This window comes from Macaca fascicularis, chromosome 2 (assembly GCF_037993035.2).
Source record: "Macaca fascicularis isolate 582-1 chromosome 2, T2T-MFA8v1.1".
Lineage (NCBI taxonomy): Eukaryota > Metazoa > Chordata > Mammalia > Primates > Cercopithecidae > Macaca > Macaca fascicularis.
Window position 1 is genome coordinate 63,873,632 of NC_088376.1, and position 15,266 is coordinate 63,888,897.

Genomic DNA, 15,266 nt, shown 5'->3' on the forward strand with positions numbered 1-15,266 from the left:
TATCACATGCACATTATATTATGGGGGAAGAGAGGGAGAGAAAGAGAGGGAGGGAGTGAAGGAAGGAGAGAGAGAGAGAGAGAGAAAAACTATCTTTCACAATATGAGAATCTATGTTTCACGATATGAGTGGTTCCCTATGCTATTCCTGGATCCAGCCTGAGATGTGAGATGTGAACCTGCTGTTCCTCAGTTATATTGGTTGCCATGTGTGTCTCACGTTGTGAGCCTCTTGACATGCTGGGTGTGATTTTGGTGTTGAAAGATAAATTATTTTGTAAAATACGATCCAACTTATTCATTTGGTTCACAGCAGAAAAATAAAGATCTGCTCTAGTACTGGAGGAGGGACTGGCTGAGTTGGACTCATTGAACGATGTTACATTCTTTGTTTCCATGACTTTTCTAAGGAATATTAAGGGTAGTTTTGACTGTGTGATTTGCTAATCTAACCTCTTATATGTTTATTATATGGAATTTATTTTTGCATTTCCCTACCAGTTCCAATATATAAAGTGCCTTTCTGAATAAATGTTCTTCCCATTGTGGCCCTACTTTGTTATGACTATCTAATTATAAAGAGCATATTCTGCCAATGGTAATTCTCATTATACTCTATTATATATACTCTCATTATATTCTCATTATACTCTAACCTGAAGCCTGTTCATCTTGGAACATTATAGTCTTACAGGTTGACACTGATTTATTGATAAGCTCAGAATATTAGCTTTCCAGTCTTTTGAATGCCCATCTAATAGTTCTGAGATATGTATTTTATTTAACTAGTTTTTTGGTGACACCCCCATCATTAAAGTTAAGCTTGCATTTAAATCAGTAAGTTTTAGGTCTAGGACTATCTTTGTTTAATAGTCATAATCATAATCATAATCATATTTATATACATTGCAAGTGCTTTGTTTTAAACGATTGTAACAAGTGATTTTCAAGAGACATATGCAGTTTATTTTAGTATACCAAAAGGAAGTCATAAAAATCTGCAGATTGAAATATATCTAGATTTTTATGTTATCTTTCATTACTTCTTTCCCTTCCTTAGTTTAACACAGTTTTCTGTTCTTAAAATTCTAGTATTGGTTGACCCTATTCTCATTTGATTTTTGATGGGAAAAGTAGAACTAGACAAAACATTTTTTAAAAACTTTTTTTTTAAAAAAATCATTTTTTCTAAGATTATTTTTCTTTTTATTTGAATGCTTTACATTTTAATTGCTCATTTAAACCTTTTACAATCTTAGCCCTAGTTTTCCTTTATTCGTTGGTTTTAGCCTTTCATTTCTATTGTTTCCTTTTGGGCTTCTATTCATTGAACAATTTCTAATTTTTGCTAGTTTTCTTTCTACTTCCTGCCCTTTCTTAACATTATTATTATTTTTTTTTTTTTAGGAAAGACCATGTGTTCTGATGCTTTAAATTTTTATATTTTTCCCTTGGTGCTTTTCTATTAGATTCTACAAATTGTATTTCTGTAGGAGTGTCCATTTTAAAAAACAAGGTGAGGTGTCTGGATCAGTATGTATATTAGGTTATCTATTGCTGCATAACAACATACCCTAAAAATTAGCAACTTAAAACAGCAAACATTTGTATAATAATTTTTGTGGGTTAAGAACCCAGGCAGGCCAGGTGTGGTGGCTCATGCCTGTAATCCCAGCACCTTGGGAAGCCAAGGTAGGTGGATCACGAAGTCAAGAGATGGAGACCATCCTGGCCAACATGGTGAAACCCCATCTCTACTAAAAATACAAAAATTAGCTCGGTGTGGTGGCGTATGCCTGTAGTCCCAGCTACTTAGAAGGCTGAGGCAGGAGAATTGCTTGAACCTGGGAGGCAGAGGTTGCAGTGAGCCAAGATCATGCCACTGCACTCCAGCCTGAGAACAGAGTGGAGTGAGACTTTGTCTCACAAAACAAACAAACAAACAAACAAAACAAAACCCAGGCACAATTTACCTGGTGCTTCTGACTCAGTAGCTCTGATGAAGTTATAGTCAGGGTGGTGGCTGTGGCTGAATGCTCATCTGAATGCTTGACAGGATGGATTCACTTTCAAGCTCACTCATGTGGTTGTTGGCAGAATTTAATTCCTTGTGGGATATTGGACAGAGAGCCTGAATTCCTCACTGTTTGTTGGCTGGGGGCCTCCCTTGGTTCCTTGCCACATAAGCTTCCACAGGGCAGCTTACAACATGGCAGCTGGTTTCCTTTAGAACAAGCAAATGTGAGAGCAAGATAGAGTACTTAAGATGGAAGTCATAGTCTTTTTGTAACTCCAGAATAATCATTTTGTCCATCCTCTATTTGTTAGAGGCGAGTCACTTGGTCCAGCCCATATTCAAGGGAGCAATTACATAAATAGCAGGGGCTCAGATTATTGGGGACTATTTTAGGGGTTGCTTACCAGTGTATGTGTTTTAGAAGCAGAATATAATACATACTTACAAGGAACAAAAGCAGAGCTCCCATGGAACATGGAAGGCATGGAATATGGAAGGCAGTAGAAATACAAGTTCGAGATAATATCTCAGACTACAAGAGTAGAACAGTAGCAGGGCTTTGTAAAAATATAGTGAGAAATAAATAGTTTAGGATGAAGATTAAAGAAAACTTTCTTATCAATATTAATATTAATTCTGGTCTACATATTTTCTGTTCATTGAAGTACCTAGCTTTTTGAAAGTAGTTAAAACAAATCATATCCAAAACTAAGAATAACTATGCAATTTATGTTCAGGAATTTATCATAAAATTATTTTTAAAAACTTATCTGCATATGTTTTTCTTTTTCTCTCAAGTTTATTTTTTATTTTCTGTATACTTCTTCATTTCTCTTGGCAATATAATGTTTTCCCTCTTGTGCATATAAGTGTTTTGCTGAGATTTTGTCATAAACTCTCTAGCCAAATTCCTTTTTAAGTATTGTCACCATGTTTAATTAATACTAAAGCATGGCAGAGTTAAAGATAATCAAAAAGGGATAATGAAGTGTTCCTGGGCTAGCAACAGTAGGAAACTATCACTACCCCAAGCATGTAAGGGCAAGAGGAGGGAATCATGTTCCTGGAAACTAGCAGGAGCTGCACATACGACGGAGGGAATGCCCAGCTGGAGCAGGAATGCAGCCACGGCTTGTGGTCTGTCAGGGAAGAATCCAAGGAGATGAATACCCCAGCTTTGCTCTCCTCCTACCCTCTGATCTCTTGTCTCCCCTTAGCCAAACCTACAAGGATCCAGAAGGTAAGGGAGCCCCGTTGATGCAGGCCATGCAGGTCAGCCTCTCCGGGCAGAGTGTAGCAGAGAAGAGAAGGGGAGAGAATGATTCTGAAGGGGGCAAAAGGAGCATATTCAGCAAAGAAAGAAGTTTTTTTAATTCGTGGTATTGTCTGTGTTTGGATATTAGCCTGTTTGAATGTATCCACTGTCTAACTTTAAAAGTTTTGAGTTTTTGTTAGTCTTTCTACTCGAATGACCCCATAATGGTTACAATCAAGTCTTCAAGAGACTTTGTTGTTGGTTTTCTTTTTTAAGTAGTAGGCTATGTTTATATTATGTTTATTTATTATCAAATGCATGGTGTAAGAGTGCTTTTATTGTGGAAGTTTGACTTTAAAATGGCCTACCAAGAAGGAATATGCATCTTCGTTACATTTGGAACTATAAAAGCTAAATACGGTGTTGTTCACACAAACAAATAATTTTTGCTGAATAGTTGTTTATCAGTTTCTTGGAGCCTTGTTTTATAAATACTCATAAACTTGGAGGAAAAGTCTGCTTGAAAGAATTTGAGACTGTATGTAGTCTACTTATTACTACTTTCTTTTTTTTTTAAGTATATATTACATTTAGAAACAGATACTGTAACACAGAAGCAAAGATGACTGATGAGATTTTTTTCACCAAATATTTATGGAAGCCTGTCCACTTAATGTGAACACACAGAGATAAATAGTATAGGCATATGGTGATTACCAAGACAGAGTCCTTGCTCTGGAACAGTTTACCACCAAGTAGGGTATTTAAGTGCATAAACAACTAACTGTAATGATGAGTAGTGTCCCATAAATACTGTCTTATAGGGACAGGCAATAGTATAGCAGTGCAGAGAGTGATTTCAGAGAGGCTAGTGTTTCAGCTAAAGCTTAAGTGGTGAATACAATTATGGTAGAGGACGGGGGAATTCATTTTGAGCTCAGGGAATGGCATGAATAAGGCACAACTGAATAAAAATACAAATATGAAGGTGGGGTAAGAATTGTTCAAGGCCGAACCTTGGTGAACAACATATACAAGCAGTGGCAAGAGTGAAGGGTATTCAGAAACATGGTAGAAGATTAGGCTGCCAAGAGAGAACAAACAGGGCTAGATTGTCAAGGTCCTGAGTGCTTTGTTAATAATTTTACATTTTCTACATAGACCTTAAAAACTTTTTTGTGAAGAGGAGATAAATAATAGTAAGGTAAGGGATCAGCTCAAGATGGAAGAGAATGGGGCAGAGAGGCTTTTGGTGATAGTGTAGGAGGAGTGAGGAGGAATTTGCATGAAGGAGGGAGAGGATTTGCCTGAAGGCCATGGCATGGAAAGGAAATGGAGAACATAGGTATAAAACATCATACGTGCTGATGATAGACATGGGGGTTTCTTGATTTCTGTTTGGAGTAATTGGTAGAAGGTGAAGCTGTTACCTAAGAGACAATGGAAAAGAAAGAGCTGGCTCTGGAAGAAAGTTAACAAATTCAATTTTAGACTTACTACGTTTGAGATATTAGCACTGGTCTAATGTAGATGTCCATTTTGATCCACTGGAAATTTTGTCTGGAGCTCAGGAGTTGCCTGGGTTCAGGATAGAAATCTGGAAACATAAGCCTGAAGATAGTTTTATCTTTTTAAAGCCGTGAAAGTAAGCAAGCCCTCTCTCAAGGAGGGAGTTTAGCATGAAAAAAGGGCCAAACAGAGAACTGCCTACAGAGAGGTTGGACAAAAGTCCATTTAAAAAGACTGAGAAGAAGAAATCAAAGAACTAAGGGGAAAATCAGGGAACCGCAGTTGTCATAGAAGCCAAGGAGTTGGGGAGTTTTTAGAAGATTTTAGAACAATGCGACATTAAGAACTATGTTTATAGCAACTTGTAAATTAGTCCTTTCTTTTTCCCCCAGGAGCTTTAAATTCTGCCCATGTGGGTGGGTTGAGGGAGTCTTCAGAGTTTGTAGAAGTAGCTCTGGGTTTGTGAAAAATGTGAAGGTGATGTACTGACCTAGTTAATACCCCTTAATCCTGGGAGAAAGGAAGGGGTTGTGGCTGAAGTATTTATTTTTTGTCATGATAGATCTTGTCATGAATATTAACTATTTACTCTTTGAAGTCACAAGTGAAAGAAGGGCCTGGCTGTTCTGTTTAAGCATGTCGGAAGAACAATGATGCTTACTATGATGACTTCTCAATCTTGAAATATATTCAGAACTTGAAACTTTCTTTCCCTCCCCTTCCCCTTCTCTTTATCTTTTCCCTTTCCCTTCCCCTTCCCCTTCCTTCCCCTCCCCTTTTTGACAGAGTCTCACTGGTCACCCAGTCTGGAGTGCAGTGGTGCAATCTTGGCTCACTGCAAACTTCGCCTCCTAGGTTCAGGTGATTGTCATGCTCAGCTTCCCCAGTAGCTGGGAATAAGGCATGCGCCACCACACCTGGCTAATTTTTGTATTTTTAGTGGAGATGGGGTTTTGCCATGTTGGCCAGCCTCAAATGAACTTCTGGCCTCAAGTGATCAGCCCACCTTGGCCTCCCAAAGTGTTGGGATTACAGGCGTGAGCTACCGCGCCTGGCCAGAGCCTGAAACTTTCAAGCTTTCAGTTTAATTCCATGGCTTTTATTTTCTTTTCCATTTTAAACCCAGTTATTTCCTAAATCTAATTTATTTATTTTTGTGTACATGTCTTTAAAAGGTTTCCTAATAATTATATTTGGTAAATAAGTTCTTATTGTTTCTTTTAGTTGTGCTTTTGTTTATTGAGAGAAATTGAAATAACTATTTTTAAATGTTGCACCTTGGTTGCAGGCTGCCACGGGTAATCAAGATGATATGCACCATGGTAAGCAATTTCTTTTGGAAATTCAAGCTATTTCTTGAACTTGGGGATTCCGGAACTGAAGTTTGAACTTCTCTTACTGTATAAATTACTTTAACATTATGGTACTTTTATACCTCATTTGGAGATTAAAGAGCTTGACCAAACAAGATAGGTTAGCATCCAGTCACCTGTAATGAGGAAAGAGTTAGTTTTCATGTGTGGTGCTTTGGGTATCAGAGATATGCATAGCTTCATAAATAACTGGGATTTTCATTGGCATTTTCCTACCACAAGTGTACTATTTTGATATTAACAGTCTTATCCTTTGAATCTCTTATGTTTGGCCAAATAGAAGTAAGAAATCTGAATAAAGGTTAATGTTAAGTGTGTTCTTGGAGAAGTGTATGTCACTGTCAGAGTAATGAGATTTAGGGTGAGGTTGTATGTTATGTATCTCTGATGGAGATTTTGAGGGGTAGCCAGACAGGTCACCAAACCTCAACCATAGCTATGTAGCACTGCCATAGGTTCTGCAGAGCAGACCTTCTTAGCAAATGCACCTTCCTCCTTGTGCTGGGCTTTGACCCCAGAGCCTTCCATGGAAGCTAGAGGTCTGGTGGGTTGGCTTCAACCACTTGTGAGTGGGTATTCGCTTTATCCTTCTGGTCTATGACTTAGACTAAAAGAAGTCTGCCTGGGCCCCTTTTACTAAGGGCTAATTTTTTTTCTTGGATTCTTGCCATTCCTATGCAATGAGAAAAATAAACCCCAGGGGGAGAAAAAGAGAGTATACTAGCATTGCCTTCTAGCCTAGGCCCTCACAAGACAGGAGTCCTGCCAAGCAAGACACAACCTTTTCACATATGGGAAGAGGCAATTCAAAGGAGGACCAGTAACTTCTAGTGATTCAAATAGAGGAATCCAAAAGGAGCACACAGAGTGGACCTAACAACTTTAACTGTCCCACGTCCTAACACGTGGACCATTTGGCATTGATTCCATACTAATGCTAATTCTTCTGCTGCTCGGAGTGATGGAGGAGGAGTGTTGAACCCTGAGATTAGTTTGTATCTCTGCATTCAAGAGGGAAAACAGAGAAGCTGGTAGAAAAGGCTTCTCAATTTGTGAGATTAATCTGTGTTACATTAGAAGTAGTGAGAAAGGAGAGTTAGGATTTGAAAGGCTTGGGAAGACCTGAATAATGTGGATAATGGTGTGTGCAAAGCCATAAAATGTGTGGTTTTGATGAGGTTAGAATCGTACCTGAAAGCTGAATGGTAATTTAGAGATCATCTAGGGTATGTAATCTGCAAGCTCCATCGTGGGCCCAGGGAAAACCTTTCTGTGAGCTTTTCCTGAAGCTGTACTTGAGGCAAATACAAACAGGGATCTCTTTGCCATCTCTGAGCAAATTCATGCCTCCCACCTGCTATAGGTTAGGAAATAATCTTTTATATCTGTTGGTGTTGCATTTCAAAGGGCTTCCCCGTATATTATCACATCTAACTGCCTGTTAATCACAGAGGAATAAATCGTGGCATCCACAGAGTAAAGCCTCTGCCAGGGTATGTACTCTCTATACAACCATGGACCTGCCTTCTGTTAATAGGATTCTGTATTGGGAGAGCAAACCCTTAAAAGCAGGGATAAAGATACTAAGAGGTCTTCCTGTCTTTTACTAAGGTCTGAAATGCTACCAATTCTAGCAATTGACTTATCTGGGTCCCCTAGGACCTTCTATTAGAGTGTGAATATCCATGCAAAAGAGTTATGAGCTCAGATTGAAGTGTGTCATGTGGAAATGATGAAGAAGCGGTAATTATAGCAGATACATTGGTAGTTTTAGGTATGTACTAATTTACTTGATGTTATTAAGAAATTGTGAAGTTTAGAGCATTGCTATAGTTACTGTGAGGATTAAAATGCTGAAAAATAAATGCTCCTTCCGCAAAGATTTTACAGTGTAATGGGAGGTCCTCCAGTGAAGAAAGGGGGAGACTTTGGAAACAGAATGTCTGTAGGAAGTGATGAAGAGTGGTGTAGATAACCCTAAGCTTTCTTTTGTAAAAGTTGCGTTTGATAACCACTTTGAGATGTTTACTTGGTGGCATTGCATACTGTGATGGGGTAAGTTGAATATGAAACAGGTTTTCATGGGATAGATGAGATGCTTAATGGGATACCCTGTGGACAAAAACCATGAAGATGGTATATGAATTTTTGGAAATAGATGAGGTGTTCCAGGGGCCATGATTAAAAGGAAGAAGAACAGAGGCTCAAGTAATAGCTCAGAGAGTTTTAGGCCTTCCAACAGCTAGAAGAATTGGATTAATGGGTTTTGAAGGAGATAATGAACAAAAAGTTAGATTATGAAGTCACAAAATAGGTAAATTCTTTATTCTGGGCAACGAGCAGGAAATCTAGCCCACCTTGGAGTAGACAGTGAACCCTGATGTCAGAGGTCGAAGAAAATCTGATTTCACTATTTTTTAGTTTTGTTAGCATGAAACTACTTTTTAAAATCAACTTTATTGAGGTATAATTTATCTGCAGTAAAACAAACCCATTTTAAGTACATTTCAGTGAGTTTTGATAAATGTATATAGCTGTATAAATACCTCCACAATCGAGATCTAGACTTCATTACTCCAGAATGTTCCTTGTGCCCCTTCCCAGTCATTCTCTACCCTGATCCTTGGCCCCAGGCAATCACTGCCCTCTGTCATTATAGATATAAATTTGTCTTCTCTAGGATTTCATATTAATGAAATTGTATAATATGTACTCATATCTGGTGTTTTGGGGATTCAGCATAATGTTTTTGAGATTCATCCATATCGTTTTTTATGTCAATAATTCATTCCTTTTCATTTCTGACTAGTATTCCATTGAATATACTACAATTTGTGTATTCATTCAGCTATTGATGGACATTTGGGTTGTTTCCAGTTTTTTGACTACCATTAATTTCCAGTTTTTGACTACTGTTAATTAAAGATACACATATTTTGAGTACTCAAATATGTACGTCTTTCATTTTTTCATTTTTCTCCGGCGAATAGGAGTGGGATTGCTAAGTTGTATGTTAAGTATATGTTTACCTTTATAACAAATTGACAAACTGTTTTCCAAAATGGTTGTATCATTTTTTTTTTATTCTTACCAGTAGTGTATGAAAGTTCAAGTTCTTCCACATCTTTGCCAACACTTGGCCTAGACATTCTTTTTAATTTTAGTCATTCTAATAGGTGCATAGTGGTATATCATTGTGTTTTATTTTTCATTTCCCTGATGACTGCTAATGTGCTTGGTGGCCATTCATACATGCATTTTTTTGAAGTTTCTGTTCAAATCTTTTTTTTTTTTTTTTTTTTTTTTTTTTTACTGCGTTGTTTGACTTCTTAGTATTGAGTTGAAGGAGCTCTTATATATCCTAGATATAATTTTTGACCACTAGAAATTATTAAAAATTTTGCCATGATAGTGTTTTCAATGCATTACTGAAATAAAAATAATGGTCCAGATGCTAAAATGTAACACATCTGCTATGATATAGCTCATTTGAGGATAATAGAAAAATATAGATAAAAATATTCTTTTTGTTATCTTCAACTTGCATGATCTCAGATTTCAAAAAAGATGCCTGCCTACATATTTCTTCTTCCAGTACACTCTGCAATCTACTTAAAAAAAATTTTTTTTAAGATAGCTGCTAGATGAGTGCCAGTTTTATATTCTGTTTTTTTTTTCTGGCAACCCCTTTGAGAAACATATGTTTCTAAGTTAAGTTACTGCTTTTTCCTCCATATGCTTCTTATTCCATTTCTAGGTATCAGAAAGGCATTTGGGTTGAATACGTGCATGATTAAAACCATGGAGCTTATTGGTGGAGTCAGGCCCTCCAAATAGGAAAGAAAATGAATCTGATCACCACCAATTTAAAAGTAACTTAGAAACAAAACATCAAACTCTTTTTCTGCCAGTGACTTTAATTTTTAAACTATATAAACACTTGCTTATCAGCTATTTTTTGTGCTATTTTGTACATTGTTCCAAGCTAAACTTCCTGGGGAAGAACACAGGCACTACTCTCAAGAGCTCAGAGAACAAGTGCTGGAGGACAAGAGAGGGAATTAGGATTCTTGAATGCTTCTTATGCTATTTGCTTCTGGTCTTTCACAACTTCATGTAATTTATCTTCTGCCCTTATTGACCTAGAAGCTTACATGATAGTATTTGGTTCAATGACATCGAGTAAGCATTCTGCACATGAATTAGTGGGACAAATTTGGTCTCAGAATTCCACTACTGCTTAAAGTTATTAAAGAAATCTCTCAATCTATTAGCATTATAAGTATCCTATTCTAGCTAGTTATATAGATTCAAAACTTACTTTATTATGTAAACTATAGAGTGAAAGGTCAGTGAAAGTGTTTCAACTTTTAGAAATTGTTGACTTTCCAGGACTTGCATTTCTGGCCTTAATTATCTTGAATATAACACATCAGTGTACAGTAAGCAAAGTGATCTCTGGAGGACTAAAATAGATATTGTATCTCATATCTCACATGGTTCAGGCACAGCAGAATTCCTCCAATATCACTCAGAGCTTATGTATTCTTATATTAGGCATGGTTTTCATAAGCCTGGTTATTTATTTCCCAAGTCCACAGCTATTAAAAGCAAAAAAGGTGGGAGTTGGGGGGAGGTGGTGGTAAAAAGGGACTCCTATATGCATAAACACTGATAGCAGATTAGAGAAGGAGAGAATCATATTAAAAAAAAAAACATGATTTCAAAGGAAGGCCAATTTAGGACAGTTTAGGACACATATGGCAAAGCCCAATGGACCTTAATGGCATCCCTGTGTCATAGGGTATGCCAACAATATGATGGCCCATGAGTTATAAAGTCTTTACATTGTGATTAATATTCGTTTTGTTCTTTGTTTGTAATAAAATTCTAGATAGATTTCAAACCAAAATGATAAACAAAACAATTATGGGTCAAGATTAAGCGCCATCTGGAAAACTTTCTCCTGTTCCTTGCCCTAATGCCTTTGTGCCTTCCCTCTCCCCAGCTGCACATGCACACTTGCACGCGAATCCTCACTTGCAGGACTCACCCACTGATGGAATTTTCTCTGGGAAAAACTGGTTGAGCTGCCCTTCCTTTGAACTCTCTTTGCTTATACTATCATGGCACTAACAACCCCGTATGGTGATTACCTGTTTATTTGCTCATCTTATGAGACAGAAAGCTATTTGAGGGCAAGAACCTTGTCTTATCCATGGTTATATAAGCCTAGCACTTAGGACAGTCGTACCTGGCACATGGTAGAGAGGTGATACACAATTCTTTTTTTTTTTTTTTTTTGAGACGGAGTCTTGCTCTGTCACCCAGGCTGGAGTGCAGTGGCCGGATCTCAGCTCACTGCAAGCTCCGCCTCCCGGGTTTACGCCATTCTCCTGCCTCAGCCTCCCGAGTAGCTGGGACTACAGGCGCCCGCCACCTCGCCCGGCTAGTTTTTTTGTATTTTTTAGTAGAGACGGGGTTTCACTGTGTTAGCCGGGATCGTCTCTCGATCTCCTGGCCTCGTGATCCGCCCGTCTCGGCCTCCCAAAGTGCTGGGATTACAGGCTTGAGCCACCGCGCCCGGCCGTGATACATAATTCTTAAATAAAGGAATGGTTGAATGAATGTTGAATAAATCCAGAATAACTTCTGAGAAACCAAGATTTTTCTGCATAGTACTTTAGAAAAGCTGCATGGTAAAACCTTTGGAAAATTTGCACTCTAATCTGTTTGGAAATTTCTATTAGAAACCATCATGTAAGTTAGAGTCTTTAAGCTGTGAAAAATAAAACTGAGTCTGACAAATTAAACTATGCATAAGTATTCTAACATAATAAAGAAATTATGGATTGTGTTTTTCCTTAAGAGTTCTTATTTGGTATAAAAATATTCATAGTAAAAAATTGAGTATGCTATATTTCTAAAATAAAAAAATACTTTTGAAAATGATACTTTAAGAACCATTAATAGTTCACCATTGATTTGGCTGAAGGAGAACAATCAGAAGCATGTTGTTTCATGGATCTAGTAACTAATAAAATACTCTTGCCTGGAATAATTTAAATCCAGAAAAGAGAAAAAGCTCATTACTGACAACTTTGCTAATGATAAAAAATTAGATGGCAGTAAATAACACTGGGCAATAACATTAAAGTTAAAAATGCCGTGTTCAAGTTATTAGACTTGGAAGTACAATGATACATACAAATGAATAGAAGACCAGATTTAAAGTACAGTACCAGGAATAAAACAGATTAAAGAGAAGGGTTATTTAACACTGGAATGGTTAATGAAAAATCTCCTCAGACTGGGATAATGGCTTTGAAATCCTTTTTATGTGAATGAGTAAAAATCATTGTCATTAATATTATTTAGTTTTAGAATAAAATTTGTGAAGCCCACTAAATACATGAAGAGTTGGATTAGACAGATATTTTAAGGGTCTTCGATTCAGGAGACTGACTACTCTACAAGCCTTTTCTGAGAGATTCTTTTTCCTTCTGCTTTTTTCTCTCCTCTGGCCTCTGTGACAACTATGTTCTTCTGCTTCTTCATTTATCTGAGATCATCGTTTGGCCACTTAAGAACTGGGCTTTCTTCCAAAATAGGATATTTGACTGTGGCCATTTTGACAGTGTTGTCTTAAATATAAAAGGCACACAAAAATGTTTCTTAATAGCCAGCAGGCATCATCAGCAGGCGCGGGTGTCGCCCTCGTGCTGCCTTACAGTGCCTGGCAGGCTCACGGATGGAGGAAGGCTCTCGGAGTGAGAGGATATCTGTTGCAAATATTGTGTTACTTGTCATGTGTACAAAAGCTAAGAAAGCTTAATAGTTTGTTTTAGACTGTAGAAAAATATCCCCCTTTCAGAAAAAAAGCTACATCAAAATGTCATATACCTGCTTATTTCTGTTTTGCATTAGGAAGTTAATAAGCAAGTAGGTATGTGAATTGCTCTATGAAACCTGGGCTCAATAAAACATTTTGTTTTCTTTTTATTACTTAAATCAGTTTTTGAGCCCTGTTTGCTGGTGTGGTATTTGATGTCACCCATTGTTGGGGTTCCTTCCCCAACTTTCTCCCCCCAGTGCCCTCTCCCCTGCAACACTATATTGCCTTGGACTCCCAGGGCTTAAATGGGTCCTGGGAACATGGGCAGACGTCTGGTCCTGAGTCATCACTGTGGTCACCATGACCCCTTCTGTCCACTTTACCAAGTCTGAAATGGCACTTCACTCCTTGGGGGGTGGGGAGCTCTCAAAAGTGCCTCTCCACAGCTCTTGTCTCTGCAGGCAGGCTCCATAGTGTCAGCCAAGGGCGGGATGTTCTGAAGCCAGCCAGTGCCCACAGCCATTGTGGGTAGCCTGCTCAGAAGTCTGCCACCTCAGGGAGCTCTATGGCAATAAGGGCCAGGCTTCTAAGACTCTAGAGACCAACTGCACTCCCAGCCTACCCCTTCTCCTCCCCAGGCTTCCAATACCTCAACCCTGGAAGGAACCACCTGGAATTTCTAAATGGATAAAACCTGAAGACCACCAAAGCCTGTTTACTTTTCCTGCACATAAGAAGGACTTGATTTTTAGGAGTGCAGTATATGGTCTCCCATCTCCCAAGGATAGACGGTGTATTTCTTTGAGGCAGCTGAAACCCAGCAAATGCATTTATGCATTTAGTTTCTGTCTCTCTCTCTCTCTCTCTTTCTCTCTCTCTCTCTCACACACACAAACAAACACACACAAACACACACACACACATTAAAGATCTAAGAATATTTGTTTTGGACAATCTCATTTAGCAGTAGAAGGGTGGTGATGAGGGAGCTTTATCTCAAAATGCTAATGATATAAAGTTATTTTACTCATCTCCTTGACTGTCTTCATGACTATAACATGATCCAATTGTGGTGTGAAATTTAGCATAACCAGGTTCCCTTGGCAGCTAAGAAGGTGTAGTTACTAGAAGGCCTGCATTATAAGATAGCCACACTGTGAGACAGCAGCACAGTAGTGACTATCTCACCATTTTCTTACATTTTTATTCAGTTTTCCAGGTATCAGAAATTTACAAAACCCTTTTCTCTTACTTTCCATCTTTTCCAAGGACATAGAAATCTGATGAGATTTCACCAGTCGAAACTCACTGAAACTCCTGAAATTTAAGTTAGGCAATTTCTGCTTTTCACTATGGTGTGTTCCTGTAAAGAGTAACAGAAAACAAAGACAGCAAAAAATTAGTAATCTTCCCTCCTGCATAACTGTAGAGCCTGCAGTTACCCTTTTATTTTATTTTATTTTTATTTTTATTTATTTATTTTTTTTTTTGAGACGGAGTCTCGCTCTGTCGCCCAGGGTGGAGTGCAATGGCGCGATCTCTGCTCACTGCAAGCTCCGCCTCCCGGGTTTACGCCATTCTCCTGCCTCAGCCTCCCGAGTAGCTGGGACTACAGGTGCCCGCCACCTCGCCCGGCTAATTTTTTGTATTTTTAGTAGAGATGGAGTTTCACCGTGTTAGCCAGGATGGTCTGGATCTCCTGATCTCATGATCCGCCCGCCTCGACCTCCCAAAGTGCTGGGATTACAGGCGTGAGCCACCGCACCCGGCTGCAGTTAGTTACCCTTTTAAATCACTAGATGACCTTCGGCATTAAGGCTAGCTGCGGGGACGGGGACGGCCAATCAGCAGGCTGAATATTAGGATGGTAAAGACACAGGCAGTGAGTGATATGCGACTTTTTATGTTATCCAGGGTGATTTTTGTATGTGACAAAAAGACTTTTAATAATGTTTAATTTTGATTTTAAAAACTGGCTTTTACTTTTTTAAAACTACTTTAGGCTTTTCAGTACAGCTTCCAACTCTAGTTTCTTCTTTTTTATGTATAAGTCAGACAGAAGTTAGTAATAATTTCAAAGGGCCTTTGAATAACGTTTAGTCTCATTTACAAAATTAATTAAACATTTAAACTGTCCTTATAAATTTAATATATGTGTTTATTTTTAAGAACTTAAATTGTCTTATTTAAAATGTCACTGGATAGTAAATAACTTCACATTTAATAAATCACATTTATAAATACAGTGATCCTCAAATTTTCTCAAATGTTCCAAAT

At 38.1% G+C, this 15,266-nt stretch overlaps 1 protein-coding gene across 4 annotated transcripts in view; it reads left to right on the forward strand.

Annotated features, from left to right (window-relative positions):
• The window catches only part of PPM1L (protein phosphatase, Mg2+/Mn2+ dependent 1L), a 301,260-nt gene that overhangs the window by 154,573 nt on the left and 131,421 nt on the right, over window positions 1–15,266 (forward strand). The window contains exon 1 of one of the 4 annotated variants that reach the window (XM_045386695.3): window positions 3,036–3,257. The exons of the other annotated variants lie outside the window; for them this stretch is intronic. Within the exon in view, the coding sequence (XP_045242630.1) occupies window positions 3,075–3,257 (183 nt within the window). The 5' untranslated portion in view covers window positions 3,036–3,074. Of the gene's footprint in view, window positions 1–3,035; window positions 3,258–15,266 lie in introns of those variants that run through there. 4 annotated transcript variants of the gene reach the window in all.